General features: G+C 46.8%; 1 protein-coding gene across 4 annotated transcripts; it reads left to right on the top strand.

Moving 5' to 3' along the window:
* Positions 1–31: 31 nt before the first annotated feature.
* On the top strand, positions 32–20,052 carry EFHC1 (EF-hand domain containing 1). Of its 4 annotated transcripts, none has more exons than XM_026846226.1 (11): positions 32–147; positions 5,475–5,696; positions 7,787–8,074; positions 9,907–10,056; positions 11,449–11,494; positions 11,948–12,168; positions 12,962–13,102; positions 15,012–15,225; positions 15,836–15,983; positions 17,584–17,797; positions 19,724–20,052. In XM_026846226.1, the coding sequence occupies exons 1-11, from the start codon at positions 85–87 to the stop codon at positions 19,793–19,795; spliced, it is 1,779 nt and encodes a 592-aa protein (XP_026702027.1). In that variant the 5' UTR covers positions 32–84; the 3' UTR covers positions 19,796–20,052. The 4 variants fall into 4 exon arrangements, with proteins under 4 accessions (XP_026702027.1, XP_026702026.1, XP_026702025.1 ...); XM_026846225.1 differs by having other exon boundaries at positions 11,449–11,641; positions 15,836–15,956; XM_026846224.1 differs by having other exon boundaries at positions 11,449–11,641.
* The last annotated feature ends 95 nt before the right edge of the window (positions 20,053–20,147 follow it).

Below are 20,147 nucleotides of genomic sequence, written 5' to 3'. Positions count from 1 at the left end.
CCGGCGAGCCTGCGCACTGGGCGGGCCGGCGGTTGCCATGGAGACAGCGTCACCGGAGCCGGGGGAGGGAGCGGCTGCACCGCCATGAGCCTGGGGCGGGAGCCGGGCCTGCCCTTCCTCCCGGGCTGCGCCTTCAGGGACGCCATGGTGAGCGCAGCCGTCCGGTGAACCCTGCCTCCCGGGGATCCCCCGCCCCCTTTCCCCCGGGGCACCCCCAAGCCCGGTCTGTCCCGGCCTAGCGGGGCCCCCCAGAGAAGCCTCTACCAGAGGTTTGGGCCTCTACCCCCACCCCTGCTCCAGGGACTCGTCAGTGACTTGTACCCTGTCTGGATCTGCCGAGGGACCTGGTAGCCACTGAAGACACCCCCTGGGAACTTGGTGCTCCCTCAGATCCTCCTCTAACTCCTCAGGAGACCTGTTGCTCCTAAACTAACCTAAACCCCCAAACTCACCTAATATTCCCTCATAGGGACATATTACATCCTAAACCACCCTAAAGGAACCACCTGTTCCCTCAGACCACTCCCTAATTCCTTTGTGAAGCCTGGTACCTCCCGAATTCACCTAATAATCCCTGAGGGGACTTGGTGTCTTGGGAACCCATGTCCTCGGAACCTGGTACCCCTCAAACTCACCAGACACCCTTCAGGGGACCTGGTAACCTATGAAATGATCCCCAAGGGACCTGGTGCCCTGTAAATTCATCTGATGCTCCCCAGCAGACCTAGCACCCGCTGAACTCTCCCCCAGGGTACTTGGTACTTCCCAAAGCCAACAAATAATCTGCTGAACTCTCTTCTGGGAGACTTGAGCTCTCTGAACCCACCTGGTATCCCTTGACCCCACCCACAGCTGACATGGTTCTCCCTAAATTCTCCCAATGTCACTGAAAGCCTGTTACCAGGGGACCAGCTATCTCTGAGCCCACCCTCCAGGGAACTTGGTACTCTTAATCTTGTCCCCAGGGAACCCATTGCATCTTGCACCCATCTGATAACCCCCAAAACTGTCCTGATACCTTTGGAGAGGTAGGTTCTCCCAGCCTCATTTGAGACCCCCAGAACTTTATAACTGCAGAACTACTATCTGCAAACTCACCCCATGGGCATCCAGCACCCCTGAATCCATCTAATAGTTCCCCTGCCAGTTCATGTGATACCCCAAGGGAAGGAGTATCCCCAAACTCACTTTACAGCCTTGAAACCTGATTCCCCCAGGGAAAACTACTATTTCTCTGAACTATCTCAGTTTTCCCAAAGGGATGTGTTCTGAACCTACTGTTCATTCTGATACTGCCCTGAACCAGGACCCATAAACTCACCTTATAGCCCCTCAACTGATTTGATATACTCAGGAGAACCAACACTGTCCAAACCTCAAGCAGTCCTCCACCAGGAATTAATCCCCCACACCATTCCAATACAGTTATGTCCTGGACCCACCCACCACCCTCAGAGGGACAGATACACCCCAAAGTCACCAATCTCCCAGGCAATTAATACCCTCCTGGTACCCCCTTCTTCAAAGCTCTGATACTTCCACAAATGCTCACCCGGTATTGCCTGGAGAAAAGAATCCTTGATAGTCCACAAGGAACTAATGGTCTGGAGTGTGAGAACCTGATAATCTTCAGAGAAGTGGTATCCCTCCACAGAACTGATACCACCACAGCCTCCAGGCCCATCCCAAGGAAGTGAGACCTTCTCAGCTGCTGCCAGGTTCCTTGGAAGAAGTAGTTTCATCCTCATCCTCTTCACTTGAATTGACACCTAAATGAGGAAGCAACCTCTCCTTTTCCCCATTCCCAATGGCCCACGCACTAAGGATCTGATAACCCCAAATCCTCCCAACATCCTCTTGAGGAAGCGGTACCACGGATGAGAAGTGATACTGAGTTCCTTCCAGTACTGTTTCAGGGCAGCTGACTGCTCTGACCTTCCTTCTCCCTGGGGAACTAATTGAATCTTGACACCATTGCTCAACTTCAGCTCAATGCTACGAATGTCAGTTTGAGAAACCGATATCCTGACTGTTTCCCGCAGATGCAATGCTCCCAGACTTTTGTAGGGAACATTTTATATTGTTCCTAGGTATTAAGCTCCTTACAGTTTGCGGGAGCTTAATATCCTTATGAACAGGCTCCTCCGTTTCCATAAGGCTCCCTATTCTGAGTGAGGCCCCTCCTTGCCCCTGTTCTCTCACAATACATCCAAGTTGTCTGGTCATCAGGAGAGCAGGACCCCAGTATGCTCTGGTATTCCAGAATAAGGAGCCTCATGTACTTTTAGGTTAACATTTGTCATGGAACATGCTGTACTGAAAAAAAAAAACAAAAAAAAACCCAAAAAAACTTATCTTGGGACAGTACTCCTTGTCCTTGATATTCCTACTGAAAACTGACACCTCCAGAATAAGCCCTTCCATGTCTTCCTGATACATTCCCTAGACTGTGCTCTACAGAAGAGAGATACTCCTAACCAATCCAGTATATCTTTAGGTGAATCCTCAGGTGATGGTGAGCCCCACTGCGGGTCAGTCAGTCTGCTCTTCCCATGTCACTCACAGAGCCTATTTACTTCACAGGACGCAGACCTCATGCCCATTGATCTTCCAATGGGAATGCTAATTGTCCCAAAGGAAGAAAGCTTCCTTTCCATCTCCTGCCAGCACAATGCTTCTGATAATTCTAGAGGACACCACAGTATTTCCGAGGTATCCTTGTAACAGAAATTTCTATAACTCTTGATTGTGCCTCAGATGGAGTGGGGAGGAACCTCTAAAGGATCTTAACAACACTGAGGGGATCGAGTGCTCCTGTAGGAAGTTGTCCTATGTTCCTTAGACCAGTGGTGGTACTGTCACTACTATCTGTTTGATAGATGTGCTCTTGACATGATGTACTCTTGAGAAGGACTATGTCATGATGGGCTTTGGTAAACCCAATCCAGATCATTCTGGATGCTTTTGTGGGAACCCAGTTTTCTCTGTTTTCCTAAATAGGACCCTCTCCTTTATTCTGCTTATGTGTGGATTGGGGCTACCCAAGGATAAATTGCCACTGTACCAGTCTTAATGGTGCCTTCCAATGTGAACAAACTATTTGCTAAATTAGTGATGACTGAGTTCTTCAGTAATAAGTGGAGTCATTTACTCATAACGAATCCTTTCAATCATGCACTAATAAAGGCTATCTCAGAATTATTCTCAGCTTAATAATATTATTTCCTCAATATCATTTATAACGTCTTGGAAATCTACAATGCAGATTTCTGCCCCAGCAAAATATTATTTCCTCTATCAGTATAATCCTGCCTGCTTTAGTCATGTGACTGCTTCCACTGACCTCAGCAGCGCTATGTGTATGTAAGAAACACCCACAGGACTTAGCAGAGCAGATCATTATTTTAGAGTAACTTGAAGTATTGAACTATTGGTAATGTTTTAAGGAGATCTGGACTCCAGATGTGGCTTTGCACTGTTGCTCAGGGTGAGCCCTAGTGAGTGCTACCAACTCACTTTGCCTCAATTTTCCAGTCTCTAAAGTGGGCATCCCCATACTTGTTTTCCATGTGAATGCTGAGAAGTACTGAAGAAAACCTCTGTGTTCAAAGAAAATAATATTGTTATTGCTTAGTTCTCATGGGACAGAGGAACAGGCACTGGGAGGGGGAATGGTATTTGTAGGAAGGATTATAGACTCAGTAAAAGGACTTCATTCAGTGGAATTCCTTCAGATACGGACTGGCAGCAACTGAGATTAGGAGTTTACATTCTGGGTTTTCCCTTTTAAATTTACATTAGTCACTTGATACTGTGAGATGTTATCTGGCATCCATGCTCACTTGGGAGAGCCTATCAACTCTGGGACGTGAATTTGAGAGGTGTTTTCTTTAGGCAACTGTGCGCCCTTACAAGCCTGTGCGCTTCTGAAACACTGATATTGCCCAATTTAAAGATGAATTTCCTGGTTTTCCCTGAATATTTTCCCCACATCTTTCTCTTGGTATTTATTTAACAGAAGAAAATGGCAGTTCTGTGACAGGCCTAATGTTTGTAAGATGTTCTGTTAACATTTCTTCAGCAGACTCTTGTTTTCTTTACCTGAACCTGTTTTCCTGACTGCTCTGTCCACTGCAAGTTCCATAGAACCAGTTTAAAGAGAAAACGGGCGACTATGTGAAATTCAAGTGGGGCCTTGAAGGTATAAATAAGATTAGAGGTTTACCCATGAGGAGTGAGGGAGGGGGTGGAGAAGAAGTGGTTCACATGCCTGAGGTTGGACTGATTGCAAGCCTGGGTCTGGAAAAGGAGCTGAAGGTTGTTCCTTCAATGCTGGAAATGCATACATTTCCATTTTACTTGGCAAAAGTCAAGGTAAAGTCAGGGGGTTTATTATTAGGGACTCACAATTTCTTCTGCTTTCTTTGGAGCATTAAGTGGTGACAGCTCAGTGGGACCAGCCAGGCATGTGTTATTTCAAATGCTTTCAGGACTGCAGGTGAGGTACCAGGTGTGGTGGACTGTACAGCAAGCCAAGGAGCCTGGTGTCACTCAGGTCTGATCCTAATCATCACTAGTGAAGAACAGGACTGGACTGACAGAGATCAAGCCCTATTCACAGCTCTGACATCTTTTTGTTGTGTGTCTTAAGCAAGACAGGGACCTTCCTGTGCCATCTGGATAATTATTTAGCTTGAAGAAGGGCTCAGTAACTGGCATGAGACAGGTGAAAGGCCCTGAGAAGCTCAAAACCAAGATTAAACCAACAAAGCAAGAAATTGCAGGTGAATCCTATAGCCAACATTATACAGTGCTCACAAAGATAGAATTCTTCTCGTCTTACACTGTGGTTGTGGTTATTTCATGTGTGACCCTTGCATGGGCTGTGGAAAGGGATGGTGAAACAGCTGATGTGCTTTGCTACATTTCATAATTGCAGCTCTATGAGCTTGATTTAGCCCAGCGAAGAAAATCCTGTGAATATCATCCCCAGGAGAGAGTTTACAAAACAGATAATGATGGAAAACACAGAGGGTGCACAAGGTGTAATAGTTGAGGGAGCACTGTAAGGCAATAACAGTGAGGTCCCATGGTGCTTTGTGCTGTCATAACACAGAGTAGGGAACAAAGAGTTTGTGAGAGAAAATCTAGGGCAGATAAAGTGCTGTCACCCCATTCTAGGTACTGAGAATGGGGGCAATAGGGAAATTCAGTGATTTAAGCACTTGGCGAGTCTGTGCCAGTGCTAGGATTTGAGTTCACTCTGATGCTTTGTTCTTCCAGCCACTTACTGTTTTTTCAGCCTTCTTGATCTAAGTGTGAAATCTGATTGTAAATAACTGCTGCAGTCGGTTATCCTAAAATGCTGGGGGAGGCATTCTGGATTTTACACTCTTTCACTGGTTTTCTGTGCTTTTGGTAGCTGTATCTACTAGGTGCATGTAGTATTTTAACAGCTGGATTTCCTTCCACAGAAAACGTCTTTTCATCGGCCCCAGACACTGGGCTACAAAAATGGATTTGCCTTTTCTCGGCTGCCAGCAGTGGGGATCGGCAGGGAGCGACTCTATGTGAATCAGCTTTCTCAGGCTGAATTAGATGACTTATCCAACCAGAGACCGACACTGACCTATGGGCCAGCCAAACGGGCTCCACCTTCAGGCTTCATTCCAGCACACGTGGCTTTTGACAAAAAGGTATAAAGAAGCTTATTCCAGGAATATTGCTGGCCAAGTTCGGAGACATAAACAGTCAGCTCCAGGGTTCATGGGACAGTGTACAGCAGTTTTCAGATGCCATAGCCCTTAGTCAGAGACAGCTGAACCCCAGACTGAAAGAAGCTTTCTTTACTTGGGAGGAGGATTATAATACGTAAACGATGTAAGACATTCCCCACAAGTTATGCTAGAGCATTTCCAGCAGGCGTTGGAAAAGAAGTTTGATTAACTCTGAAAAGCTTCAGTTTATAACCCTGTGAACCACAACTTGGCCTTCTGTGTTTCCAAAACTATATTGAGATTGTAACTGAGCTTAAAGTATAAAAGACAGTCTGCAACAAGGACCCTGTTAGACTGTTTAACTGTGGTCTATCTATTTATGCCTGTCACCGCAGCGTGTTACAGCCTGTACTGCTCCATCGGTACTTCCTCCGCTACATCTTGGTGATCGTATCGGACCAGGAGGCAGCTGTGTGACTGCTTGGAGCAGTCCTGAGCTGACCCGTAATTTTCAGAGTGCCAGTGGCACAGACTTGCAAGCTGGCGAGCGCAGCCGCAGCCATGGACAGAGCTGTCGCTGCGGAGCGTGCAAGGCTCGGCAGACCTGAGCCTGTGCAGGGGTTTGCACGCTGCCAGGCAGGCCTAGAAAGGCCAGTCTGCAGCCAAGCCTTAGGCCGTCTGTGAGAGGCTGGGGAACAGATGTGCTGTGTTAATTCCTGAGGCTGTTCCTTCAGAGTAACGGAGATGTTGCTGTTTAATCTGATCGACACTTCTCTGCCCCTTCATTCAAGCCAGAGTAGCAGCAGGGGCCCCAGCGCTGCTGGGGGAAGTCATGGTCCGTTTTGAAACGCTTTTCTGTCTGGTAGGAACTTGCTGGCTTTATCATCACTTAATTACCCGGGCCTCTGGGCTGATGTAGGCTGGGTATGCAAGGCCTGATTGGCCACCTACATCCTCTTAGGGGCACTGAATGATCTTGGAGGAAATATTCCTCCTACTTCTGCCAAGCACAGGAGGTGTGATTGACTGGCTGATTTGTCTCCTTGCTTCTCCAGCACAGATTAGTTTTTGCTGATCACACCTGGAGGGTCGTCTCCAGTTTTGGGCACTTCAATACAAGAGAGATCTGGAGGGGCTGGAGCGAGGGCAGAGGAGGGCAACGAGGCTGGGGAAGGGCTGGAGAATCAATCCTGTGGGGAGCCAGGGAAGGAGCTGGGAGTGTTCTGTGTGAGGAGGAGGAGGCTGAGGGGAGCCCTCATCCCTCTCTGCAGCTCCTGACAGGACATTGCAGAGGGGCTGGGGCTGGGCTCTGCTCCCAGGGGATCAGGGACAGGACAAGAGGGAACAGCTGGAAACTGCCCCAGGGGAGGGTCAGGCTGGGCAGGAGGAGAAAATGTTTCCCAGCAAGAGTGGTCCGAGAGTGGAACAGGCTGCCCAGGGAGGGGGGAGTCCCCATCCCTGGGGGGGTTTAAGGGTCGTTTGGATGAGATGTTGGGAGATGTGGGGTAGGGGAGAACTTTGTAGAGTTGGGCTGAGGGTTGGACTCAATGATCCCAGAGGTCTTTTCCAACCTGAATGATTCTGTGTGATTCTGTATGTGATTCTGTGTGTGCTGAATAGATGTGACTTCAGATGCAGATTTTAAAATCCACAGATGTGGATGAACTCTTTACCAAAATCTCCTAAAAGCTTCCCTAAATCAGAGTCTGCAAAGCTGACAATAGTAAAGAAAGCCATGTATGTCAGAAAACAAGTTTACTGGCAGTAACCAAGCATCTGGCAGTAGGTGAAATAGCGGGTGATGAAGGAAGAGTAGGGAAAAGGCTGTAGTTTTTACACCTGTTTTGTGTACCAAGCTTGGAAAGGCAGGTCTTGATAAAAACTCTCATGATACCTCTGCCACCAGTCACAGATTAGGCTGCAGTTGGCACTGATGATTTTATAGGTTACAGTTCAGTAATTCTGCACTGCCAGAGCAAATTACAAATAAATTATTGGTATTGATAGACTAATCACGGTGTTCAGACTGTTTCTTTCTCTCTCCCTTTGTTATATTACCCCTTTGGCAGATTTTGAAGTTTGATGCCTATTTCCAGGAAGATGTTCCTCTCTCCGCAGAAGAGCATTACCGGATCCGCCAAGTGGCTATCTATTACTACTTGGAAGATGACACCATGTCTGTCATAGAGCCCGTTGTGCAGAACTCTGGTCTTCCTCAAGGCAAACTTATCAGACGCCACCGCGTGCCCAAGAATGACCGTGGGGAACATTACCACTGGAAGGATCTGAATCGGGGAATGAACATCACCATGTACGGCAGGACGTACCGCATAGTTGACTGTGACCCTTTCACACAGGTGTGTTGCTTGTCCAGAGGGCGCTGACACAGGGAATCCTGGAATTACAGATGGACAGACCTCTTAGAATCCAATAGTCTGCATCTGTAGCTTTCACAATAAGGTTGTTTGCAATCTTTCATTTTGCTTTTTGTGGAGAACTCTCTCTTCAGATCAATGGGAAGTTCAAGGTATATTTGCTGAGGGCACATTAACTGCTCAGTGGTTTTGCCCCATGGCTGCCCCATCCTTTGTCCTCAGAAATGCTCCTTATAGCACAAATTCTAAGCTTATTTCTGTGTGAACAGAATTGGTCTAAGCTCATTGCTATGTGTACACCAGTTTAACTGCTTAGAGTCCAGATGAAACCTTTTGTGCATAAGTGAGAGGGAAAATACTGATCCTGACTCTTTTCTAACTTAATACTCCTCTGTTAAGAGTAGGAGAAGGGAATGCCCTCAGTAACTGCACTCATCTACAGCCAAGCCAGAAGAGCAGTCATGATCTGTGGGTTGAGAATTGTGGTATGAACTGACCTTTCTGTGAGAGCTTACTCATTGCCTGCTTTTCTATTTCTGGCTATTTCTATACCAGTAAATAAGATAATAACAATCCAATAACAAGTAACAACAAATACCAGTATACTGGTATCCTTTTAGATTGTCCCCTGTATAATCTCAGCCCTGGTCAACTACTATTCTTCTAAGCAAATCTCAGGAGCAGTCCAGGAGTTAGAATGCTCCAGGAACCATTCCCAAGAGGTGAGTTATGTGCAGCCAACCTCTCCTGGAGGCTGAGAGAGTTTAGATGCAGGCCTTGCCAACTGGCTTCAGTTCCCAGGAATGTTCCTGATATATTGGTATATATGTGGCTGTTGAGAAGATGTGGGGCCAGCTCTGCTGGAGCTGGATGACTGTTAAAGTCAATTCACATCAAATGAAGAGCTGGTCCTCGTGTTAAGTGTGGGTTGTTGATGGAAAACAAGAAGTGAGCTCCATGGGTCTACATCTCAAACATCTCAAGGCCACTAGTCTGTTTATCATTAAATGGCATCCTCTAGACCAGAAAATAGTGAGTCTGACAGTGTGAACCTGCCTTGTGAGTCTTCAGGGTGATCTCACGTGCCTGTTGGAGATGTTTGCATAGGTGCTTCCTGGGCTGAACGTTTTCACGGGCCATTTCCCAAGGCCAAAAAGGGAAGAAATCCATTGACTGTTTGTTTTGTTTTGGGTGACTGATGTGAGTACACAAGTAATAACCTAGAGTTTGTTGATGCATCTGAGAGAAGAAAAAAATACCTTTCTAAACAAACAGATCTCCCTCTTTCTGTGGGAAAAGTACTCCTCCTGAAAGATGGAATGAAGCTGCCACTCTGGCATGCATATATCCTCATGTCTTGAAGGGCCTTGGTGGGCCTAGTGTGGGTAGCACTGTCTGACACATTGGGGAACCCTAGATCTCTTCCAGATTCAGACTGACTACACCCGTGGTTATGCACTAATTTAATCTTTTTCATTTCCACAAAAGAGAGCAACTGACAGTTATCCTCCATTTAAAACCCTACGGCCAAAGGAAACTGTGCTCAGTTAAAATCTGAGTTAGGAAGTTGAGGACAGGATTGTTCTGATTAATTAAAAAGCAAACAAAGCTAAGAAGCAGCTTAAACAGAAACATCTTGATCATCTTCTATTGTATTTTCTATTGCAATAGAACTAATATTCCTGCAGCCTGGTGGTTTGTGAGGGAAGAACTTGCAGTATTCTGACAACACTTATCTCAGCCCATCTGTCATCTCTAGTTACCTCTTACCTTCAGAATTTACGCAGCATTCATACCTCAGATGACCTTTCTAGGTGTTCCTGGAGAGCCAAGGACTTGAACTGAACCCTCCAGAGAAAATGGTTTTTGATCCTTACACAGAACTGCGTCGGATGCCTGTGCGCAAGTACATCACGCCCTCAGACTTCGACCCGCTGAAACAGTTTCTGACTTACGACAAGCAGGTGAGAGAGCTGGTAGTGATCACCCACATTACAGACTAGACGTGTTATTGAAACACGAGTCTTGTGAGTGTCTGCAACCTTACTCATTCTAAAAAATCTCAGTCTGCTGAACAGACTCCAGATTTGCTCCTTTCTTGGCTTTGGTGAGAAACAAAACCTTTTATGTTTTTGCTGAGCTTTTTGCCTTGTAAACTCCTTCTCTTTGGATTGCAGAGCCTACACTCTAGATCCTCCATTTCTCTCTTGCTTTCTGTTGGGATGAGATAAGCCACCTGCCTCGAGAAGTTAGCAGCCAGATGCAGTTCTATTATGAACAGACTCGCTGCATCCACTCCTCTTTTCCCGAAACACTGATGCCAGGTGCCAGAGTGGACAATTTCAGACAAACACAAATGCCACTTGCTCTGACTGAATTCTCCCTAGTTGACTAACACTCTCCTCCCTGCTCCCCTGGATCTTCTTTTCATCTAGCAACAATGTAAGAAACCCTATAGACTACATCTATGCTGGAAAATAAAACAGGGCCAGGACACCACCTGAGTTCTGCATATTGTCCCTGGCCAGCTATAAATCAAATAGTTCCTGGCCAGAAACTTTGTTAGCAGAGGCCAGGATCCTATCCAGTTGCCATTTTGGATATGGTTACCCTGTTTTGTGGGGAGCTGTGTGCTTTGCTGTGTGGATGCAAGCTGGGCTATGTCTGACATTTTACTGCCAGTTTAACTTCAGTGACTCAAGTCTGTGCTGGGCCAGCTCTGCCTACAATGTCCACTGGGCAGGAGCTGTACCTTGGGAAGGTACAAACTGAGGAGTTTGATTTCTGTGGCATTAAAAGATGATGTTTCCTCTAGGCAGAAGTATGATGGGGTGTGCAGTGAATGCAGCCTCCTCAGGACTGCCAAGTGTATTCCCCTCAGTCTTCCTCAGCATGAGAGTAGTAAAGAATTGGTCATGCAATCTCCAGGAGGTGTAAGAGTCAAAACAAGATTCTGTCTTGCTCTATTAAGTTTCAGTATAAAAATCACTCCCTTAATACCACTTCCCTACCCATTTCTGGGCAATTATTTTCTTCTGCCTTTTAATCACTTCCCCCCCATTTTTCTTCATGCTTACTGAACTAAATTTCTTGTCTTAGCATAAACTGTTCTCTCATTTGCTGCTATCAAGGTAAACCAGGCCTGTCCAGCTCTCCAGGCCCCTGCTGCCCTTCCCACTGCTGCCTCATTCATCCCAGTACCCACAGTATGAGGGCTTGGTTCTTCTGTACCTGACAGAGAAGATTGATGAGATGCCTTCAATCACCCATCCCATTTCAACCCACTTCATTTGGACAAAGCATTAGTAATTCCCACCCACGTTTGTCTTCTCTGCCTTTTTTTTTCTCCACCCCAGGTCCTTCGTTTCTACGCCGCGTGGGATGACACTAACAGCATCTTTGGTGAGAATAGGCCTTACGTCATCCATTTCTACTTGGCAGATGACACAGTGGAGGTTCGGGAAGTCTACAAGCAAAATGATGGTAGAGACCCATTCCCAATACTGATAAAACGCCAACGCTTACCCAAAACCTTTGCGGACAAGAAAAGTAAGTTTAGATTGGACAGCACATCTGTGCTAAAGTGCCTTGGTGAGTAGACACATGTGTGGCAGCTGTGTCAGAGAGAGTCTAGAGAATTTTTTCTGAGAATACTCCAAGTGTCATCAGTTTTTGGCCAAAGAAAAGTTCTTTAAATACGCACTAAATTCTATATCTTTTAGGAAACAGTGGCAGGACAGCAGTACCAACAGCTCCCTGGAGCTATTTATACAGCTTGCTTTTGTATCCCTTTCACTAGGAAATGTTAACATCTACCAGACTGAATTGTTTTTCCTTTTATTCCCTTGTCCTTAGAGACCTTCCCAAGCTGTGTGCTGGAGATCTCTGATCAGGAGGTACTTGAGTGGTTCACAGCTAAAGATTTTGCTGTTGGCAAAACTATCACCCTCCTTGGACGCACCTTCTTCATCTATGACTGTGATGAGTTCACACGAAACTTCTATCGTGACAAATTTGGCATTACAGACTTCCAGCCAGTGGAAATAAAGAAGAAATCACTTGAGGAAGTTCCACGGGTACTGCAAACAATTTCTCAAAGGGAGGGAAGGAAGCAATTGGTGTAAGATCTTATAGTAAAGATTAGGCTCAGCTTAGTAAGAACGTATAGTATACCAGTTCAGCTTAAAGAAAAGAGCAAGGAATTTGAAAAAGACAAAGCAAGGAGGGTTATAATTGATTTAACAATGAAAATCCTCTGAAACTGTTGATTTCTAATACTGTAAAGGACAAAGCACTTGCTAATAGTGATAGAAAGAACTCTGGTTATGTCTATACTAGTAAATCAAACAGTGTCAAGGTTTGGTTTTGACTGGGAAGCCAACTGGCACAGTCTGGCTGCACTCAATACTACTAAACTCTCCCTCACTCTCCAAAACAGCATTGCCAAGTCCAAACTGCCTACCAGGGACAGTCACAGCCCTTGTCACCTCCCAGACTGAGCCTAGGAGTGGTTTGGAGTGCTAACTGGTTGAGACCACAAACATGATGAGGGTTAGGTTAACACTCTGACCATTTAGATGATTGAGTTCCTGTGCACAGGAAGGTTTAGCTATTAGTATAGTCACAGTGTCTTTATTCAGAGAGATTACCTGGCTTTCTGAATATCAGATTTTCTTAATTCTCTTAAATATTTTCTGTAAGTAAGGGGTCCAACACATGGCCAAGCTGGTAGCATCCCTACTGGGCAGGATGTCACAGCTATTGCTACCTGGTGACAGTTTATTTCTTTCCAAACAGATAGTTTCTGATAAGCTGTCCTTCAAATGTTGCCTTGTTGTTAGTTTCAGCTATTTTCTCCTCTGGATGCAGGTAATTCCTCCCTATAATGGTTTTGGTGTCCTTGAAGACTCTCTTCAGAACTGCTTTTCTCTGTTTCCAAAGCCTCCCCGGAAAGATATAATTAAGATGCTAGAGAATGACCACAAGGTGCTGCGATACCAGGTGGCTCTGGTAAGTGCTTTCCTTGACGGTATAAGGCGAGCTTGTGTTGTAAAGTCAGAAGGATGGGAGGAACAGTCTGCTTGGACAAGGCTGTTAGCAAATTCTCCTCTGTGCTGGTGGAAAAAGAGGCTTCCCCAAGCCAACACTAGTCCCCCCTTAGGGAATACCTTTGAGTTCCTGTGTGTTTGCTGTGACAATTAGTGGCATGCAAAGGTAGAAAAAAACAAGGCCAGAAAGTACAAAACAGACATGCTACAAAACCACAGCCATTTATGGAATAACTCCCACTGACATCAGCACGTGACAGATGGCCCTGACTGAAACAGCACTGCAGCTGGGCACCGTGCCCCTGCCTGCCTTCAACCGCTGCCACAAGCGTGAGCTTCTGTCTCTCTGCTGCTGGCTCCCAGCACCCGTCCTTCTCCAGGCCAGTCCTGACCACAGCAACCAGCAAGGGGCTGTGCTAGCGGGGCAGCCAAGTGCCAGCGCAGAACCCGGGGAGTCTGCAGTGATGGTGCTTTCCACCCACCACAGCAGCATTCGGGCCCTGGCCTTTGTGCCAGCTTTACAGCTGGTTTATGCAAGGAGCCTCTGGCACATCCAGCAGTAGCAATGGCATTTCCTGTGCTGCCTGGTGCTTGCCTTCTCCAAACACTCAGGGTGACTAAGGGCTGATTTCTTTTCCCTATTGTGCAGGAGCTCCTAAAGGTCACAGTTGACGAGTTCAGAGCCACTTAATTTTAAACTAAGCAAGTAAACCTACCGGTGTGTCAGGGGAGTGTCTTCCTGTGACTAAGAGCTGGAAGCAGCACCAACCTCTCTCAGGCACTCATTACTGAGAGCAGCCCTGTGGAGAAGGACCTGGGGGTATTAGTGGATGGAAAACAGACTGTGAGCCAGCAATGTTCGCTCAAAGCCCAGAAAGCCAACTGTGTCCTGGGCTGCATCCAGAGCAGTGTGGGCAGCAGGGCGAGGGAGGGGATTCTCCCCCCGCTACTCTGCTCTGGTGAGACCCCCCCTGCAGGGCTGGGTCCAGCTCTGGGAGCACCAACAGCAGGACACGGACCTGCTTGAGCAGGGCCAGAGGAGGCCACAAAGATGCTCAGGGAGCTGGAGCACCCCCCTGTGAGGACAGGCTGAGAGAGTTGGGGGGTTCAGTTGGAGAAGAGAAGGCTCCGGGGAGACCTTAAAGCGGCCTCCCAGGGCTGAAAGGGGCTGCAGGAAAGGTGGAGAGAGACTTTTTATCAGGGGGTTTAGGGATAGGAGGAGGGGTAATGGCTTTGAATTGAAAGAGGGGAGATTTAGATTAGATCTAAGGAAGAAATTCTTCCCTGTGAGGGGGGTGAGGCCCTGGCACAGGCTGCCCAGAGAAGCTGTGGCTGCCCCCTCCCTGGAAGGGTTCAAGGCCAGGTTGGACGGGGCTTTGGGCAACCTGGGCTAGTGGAAGGTGGCCCTGACCATGGCAGGGGGGTGGGACTGGATGGTCTTTCAGGTCCTTTCCAACCCAAACCACTCTATGATTCTGTGGTTCTAGTGAAAAATAGAACTTTAATACTGAATTTTACAGCCAGTCTCTCTCTCTGATGAATCATTCCATATGGGATATTCCTTTCTCTTGGATGACTCAGTCTGTGGAAACACTGAATATGACACTGCAGCCCAGATTCTGCTTCTGTTAGCCTGACTAGAGCAAGCAACCTTTAAAATATAGATATTTAATGCTTTCTAGGGCTTTGTCATGCTATGACAGCATATCTGTAGCTTTTGGCCTACAGCAAGTGCTTTGCTTAGTCAGCTATAAAAAAAAAGCTATGAGCTGTGGGTGTTTATGAGTGGGTTACTAGCTACTCTCTAAGCACCCCAGGAAAGAAAAACCCAGTTCAAATGTTCTTTTCCAAAGCCACTACCTTTCCTCTAGGAATCACCAAATCCTGAGGACAGAAAGCGTCGTTTCATCCTCTCTTATTTCCTCTCCAATGACATGATCAGCATCTATGAACCCCCAGTCCGTAACTCTGGCATCATTGGAGGCAAATACTTAGGAAAGACCAGAGTTGCCAAACCAGGCTCTACTACAGAGAATCCCACATACTATGAGCCCTCTGACCTCACCATCGGTTCTACAGTTGAAGGTAAAATTTGACAATACTTTGAGCGTAGATTTTCAGTGCCTGCTCTGAGATGTCATTTATTGCATGGACGGTGCATATACCTTCCTTCACTTGAAAGATCTGTTCCTTCTGCTTCTCATCTCATTGGAGTTTCTTGATCACCAGCTGGTATACACTGATACAAATCTGTTGCTGTCAATGTTTGGACCTTTGACATAATTCGGAAAAGAGCTCTGTTCTCCATACTATGTGTTCAGTTTACATTTTGGGACCTGCGAGGATTCCCAGGGTTAAAGATATGCCAGATGACTACCAGCAGCAAAGGCCATAAATCTATCCTATAAGGAAAATAAATGTAATACTGAAATATTTAGAAACACACCAGTGCTAATGTGGGAGTCATTGTAGGCCCAAGCATGGGGCCTTTGCTCTCAGCAGCTGCTTTTCTTGCAGCAAAACTCCCTTTGAGTCAGTGAAACTATTCTCACTTCAAGGACTGAAACAAACAGCAGAGCTTGCTCAAACCCAGGCCCAGCCACAAGAGAGGAACCATGCTCTCTTCTGGATGATGAAGTGACTTACCCATGCTGAAAGGCAAGTAACACTGCTTTCTTTAATGCCTCTTCCCCAGTGTTTGGCCACAGGTTTGTTATCACTGACGCTGATGAATATGTGCTTAATTACATGGAGAGCAATGCAGAGAGTTTCCCTGCTGCCACACTGCAGTCCCTGAGGGATCATTTTCGCCCACGGCAGGTGGTAAAGGAGACTGCCAACAGGTAGGCTTCAAAGGATGGTGTTGTGGAGCTAAATGAGACTCAGGGCTGACAACTGAAGGGATTTCCAGCAGCCTCCATGGGCTTCAGCTTGCTGTCTGGTGGCTGCCCACCTGGCTGTTCAGCTCCAAGAGCCTGTGTCTGCACACACACAGAGGGGGTCAGGTGTGTACAATACAATGTCACAGCTGCTGCTGACCAAAACCGCTTGTGGGACAGCTCTGCCTCAGCAGCAGGGATACTTTCAGCTAGATGGACACAGTCATCTTTTCCCAAAACACAGCAGTTAACTGTGACAGCTGCTGCTAACAGTATCTGCATGAGCCACTAGATGCTTGCAGGCTCAGTGGATGGTTGGTGGAGTCTTTTTTTTTTTTGTTTTTCATTTGCTTGGGCTGTGCTTATCAGCCCATCTGAGCATAGACCACATCCTCTTTTATATCTGTCTGGACCCATATGACACAATAACAACCCTATTACCTCACAACACACTTTGGAGTCTGTGAGTATCATGGTAGTTCAGGGGCTCTGCTTGAAAGTAGAGTTGCATACACCTCCTGGGGCTGTATGGAGCACACAAGGAAACGCTCCTTGTCCCAGAGCACCAAAAAAAAGGTGTATGGGGGAAATGTCCTGCAAAGGGATAATAGTTTGCTTAATGCTCCAAGATCGAGACTGAGCTTCATCTCTAAGTCCAAGCTGAGATGAGCTTGCCATAAAGACCAAGTGCCCCAGAAGCCTCCTGTGTATTCAGAAATTCACTTCAGCCACAACAACCCCCAGCAGGGCTACAGGCTTGAGGAGGAGTGGCTGGAGAGCTGCCAGTCAGAGAGGGACCTGGGGGGGTGATTGACAGCCGGCTGAACAGGAGCCAGCAGTGTGCCCAGGGGGCCAAGAAGGCCAATGGCATCCTGGCTTGTGTCAACAATAGCGTGGCCAGCAGGGACAGGGAAGGGATCTGAGCCCTGGGCTCGGCACTGGTGAAGCCGCCCCTTGATGAGGGGGTTCAGTTTTGGGCCCCTCACCCCAAAAAGGCCATTGAATGACTCGAGCGTGGCCAGAGAAGGGCAACGGAGCTGGGGCAGGGTCTGGAGCACAGGTCTGCTGGGGAGCGGCTGGGGGAACTGGGGGGGTTCAGTCTGGAGAAGAGGAGGCTGAGGCGAGATCTTCTGGCCCTCTGCAACTCCCTGACAAGAGGGTGCAGAGAGGGGGGATGAGTCTCTGGAGCCAAGTAACAAGTGATAGGACAAGACGGAATGGCCTTAAGTTGTGCCAGGGAAGGTTTAGACTGGATATCAGGAAGCATTTCTTTCCAGAAGGGGTTTTGGGGCATTGAAATGGGCTGCCCAGGGCAGGGGGGGAGTCCCCATCCCTGGAGGGGTTTAAGAGTTGGGTTGACACAGCGCTGAGGGATCTGGTGTAGTTGGGAACTGTCAGTGTGTGTTAATGGTTGGACTGGATGATCTTCAAGGTCCTTTCCAACCTAGGCGATTCTGTGTAATAGAGTCTGGCCAGCCATGGTGGACATCCAGCACAGAAATGTCACAGTAAGGCTGCCCCAAGTAGCTCTTACATGAAGTCCCATTTTTCATTTCTTCTACAGTGACATCCCCATGCTTCAGACCAACAAGCAGGAACTGGATGAATTAATTGTGCAGGTTCAGGAAGAGCTGAACCATAAGAACTTGAACAAGAAGAACATTCAGGAGGCGTTTCTTCAGTGTGACAAGGATGGCTCTGGCATCCTGGACAAAGCAGAAGTCTTAGCCCTTTGTGACAGCTTGGGTGTACCAACCAACACCATTCTTCTTAACAAGGTCAGAAGGAAGGGGTGCTGTGTGTATTGAATTCCCCTCCTATAGCCAGGTGAGACCAACACCTGCTCTACCCTACAAAGGGGAACAGCTTCAAGAAAAGGGCAAGAGAGTCCCAATTTGTAAAGGCCTCTGAGCTGTTGGAGTAAGCCTGTGTCCTAAAGGAGGAGATAATTGCTGTCCTCTAAGGGAAGATATATTACCCAGGTTGCCCCCCAGATTAGCTGTTTGGCTGCTCTGTTATATGAAGCCTGAAAATGCTTACTACCTCAGATCTGAGATGAGCAGAAGAGGTTGTATATCATGATAGAGATCAGGCATAGGCTACTGCAGAGCTACCGAGTGTCTGTCATGACTTGAGAACACCTGGGCTTGAGTAAAGATGACACTGAGGTGCTTAGGGAATGAGCCTTAGGAAGGCTTAGACGCATTCTGGATTTAACAGCAACTGAATTGAAGATATGAGAACTAAGTATTTTACCAACAAAAAAAAAGAGAAGAAATTAAAACCATAACCACTTGGTTAACACAACTAAACCAGAGGCTTGCTGGGCACTGTGAGCAACAGCTCATGGAGATCACAGTCTGCACAGCAGAAAATGGGAGGGGAAACTGAAGAGAAAAATTAAAGCAGTGGGGATGGAGGATCCTTTCAGGAATATGACTGGCAAGGATGCTTTCTTAGCTTTCTTAGCATAATGTGATATGCAGTAGATCGGTGGCCAGTAAAGGCAGACTCAGAGTTTAAAGAAATCTAGAAACCAAAGGGATTATTTCCCTTACTGAAAAAAAAAAAAAAAAATCATAACTGTGAGCATCACAGGATGGTTAGAAAGGTGCATGGGCAGGGTATTTATGTCTCTGAACGTGCACTGAATAAAGGCTTTTGACTAGCACCCAGGGCTTTGCTGTACTAGAGCTTATCAGAGACCACTCTGCCCTGAGGAATTTCCAATGTGGTGACAGTCCTTCCTGCTTCCACTCCAAGAATGGGAGATGAAGTGTCACGCTCAAAAGCATGTGGAGAACCTGTGACAACTGAGGCTAAACCCCCATGTTTGAATCCCCATCTAGGACCCCATCTAGGATACACTGAAAACATCCCTCTTCTCTCTTGAAATCTTAATACGGGTGTGCCCAGAGCCCTCAGAAGTGTGGCAGTGCTATAAATTAAACATATGGCAGACAGTTAACTACTGTCTGGACTGGAGAGGAGCACAGCTGTCAGTCACACAACAGCAATCCCAGTAAATCTGTCTCCAGGCGACAAAAGGAAGAAGAATCCTTTCAAGGAACTGTGATATTAGACCTTTTCCATCTCCCTGGGTGTCAGAAGGAGATTAGTTATGCAATTAAAGAAACAAAAGCCCTCTTTCTTCTCCTTAAGCACACAAAGGCTATAGCTCTGTAATACAATGCAGGGTCAGGCACGGATACCAGAACTGGCTCATTAGTAGGGCTGTCGCTGAGCTGAATTATCTTGTGTCTCCACTTTATGCCATGTGCACACACCAAAGCGACACCAGCGAACACTAACTGTTAGATATGCTGCCCCCATCTCACTTTTGGCACGGATTTCTATGGGGGTTTCTGAAAGATTTGCTGTGGCCTCTGTCGAGCTGTGGCCATGCTTTATTTTTTTTTTGTGGATCTGTTGCCACCGTGGGGATACTCAGAAGGCAATCAGGATTAAACTCAAACACTTTAAACTCTTCTCCTTGCATAGATTAATGTCATCTAGAAGCATTCAAGGTTACCTGTAATTCAGAATTACTAAAGTGGTAGACTTTGCCACACAGAGGAGTAAGATCTTGTGCTCTGTCACACAAGGAGCACTTCTGGGCACTTTCTCCTAAAGAAACAAATTTGCAGCTTCTTCCAGCTCTTTAGGTGTTTGTTGTTTGTTTTGTTTTGTTTTGTTTTCCCCAGCTGATTGACCTATGTTCTTGTGGAGAAGACAAGATAAACTACCACGACTTCCTTCGAGCCTTCCCCTCGTGATCATTGCCCAGAAGCTGAAGCCCAAGATCAGCAATAGAATTCTTAGCTGACTTGAATTTAAGACATTGTGCTTTAAAAAGGATGCTCTAGTCTTCATCTCTGCTTCACTCACTGTCCTCACAAGAGCCAGCTAACTTTACCCTCACTTTAATTTTTTTTCCCTTCCTAACCTCTCCCTGCCCTTTTAGTCACCACCAAACTCAACCTCACTGAGTATTCAAACTCAACTGCTGGATATTGAAATGAAACTCACAGAAATAAAAACTTTGGAGAACCAAAGCCAGGTTCTCCTGTTGATCTCTCAACTTTTTAATGCAGTACAGCAAGGCTCACTAGGGCTAAAACTCTCTAA

The sequence above is a fragment of the Athene cunicularia genome (assembly GCF_003259725.1).
Source record: "Athene cunicularia isolate RWA chromosome 3 unlocalized genomic scaffold, athCun1 chr3_part1, whole genome shotgun sequence".
NCBI classification, from domain to species: domain Eukaryota; kingdom Metazoa; phylum Chordata; class Aves; order Strigiformes; family Strigidae; genus Athene; species Athene cunicularia.
This window is presented reverse-complemented; position numbering and strand designations above follow the sequence as displayed.

Excerpts from the sequence above, each read along its gene's own strand:
- EFHC1 (XM_026846224.1), top strand. The coding sequence starts at position 85 with ATGAGCCTGGGGCGGGAGCCGGGCCTGCCCTTCCTCCCGGGCTGCGCC. Across the intron at positions 5,697-7,786 it reads ACGTGGCTTTTGACAAAAAG|ATTTTGAAGTTTGATGCCTA; the intron begins GTATAAAGAAGC and ends CCCCTTTGGCAG. Across the intron at positions 11,642-11,947 it reads AACCTTTGCGGACAAGAAAA|AGACCTTCCCAAGCTGTGTG; the intron begins GTAAGTTTAGAT and ends CCTTGTCCTTAG.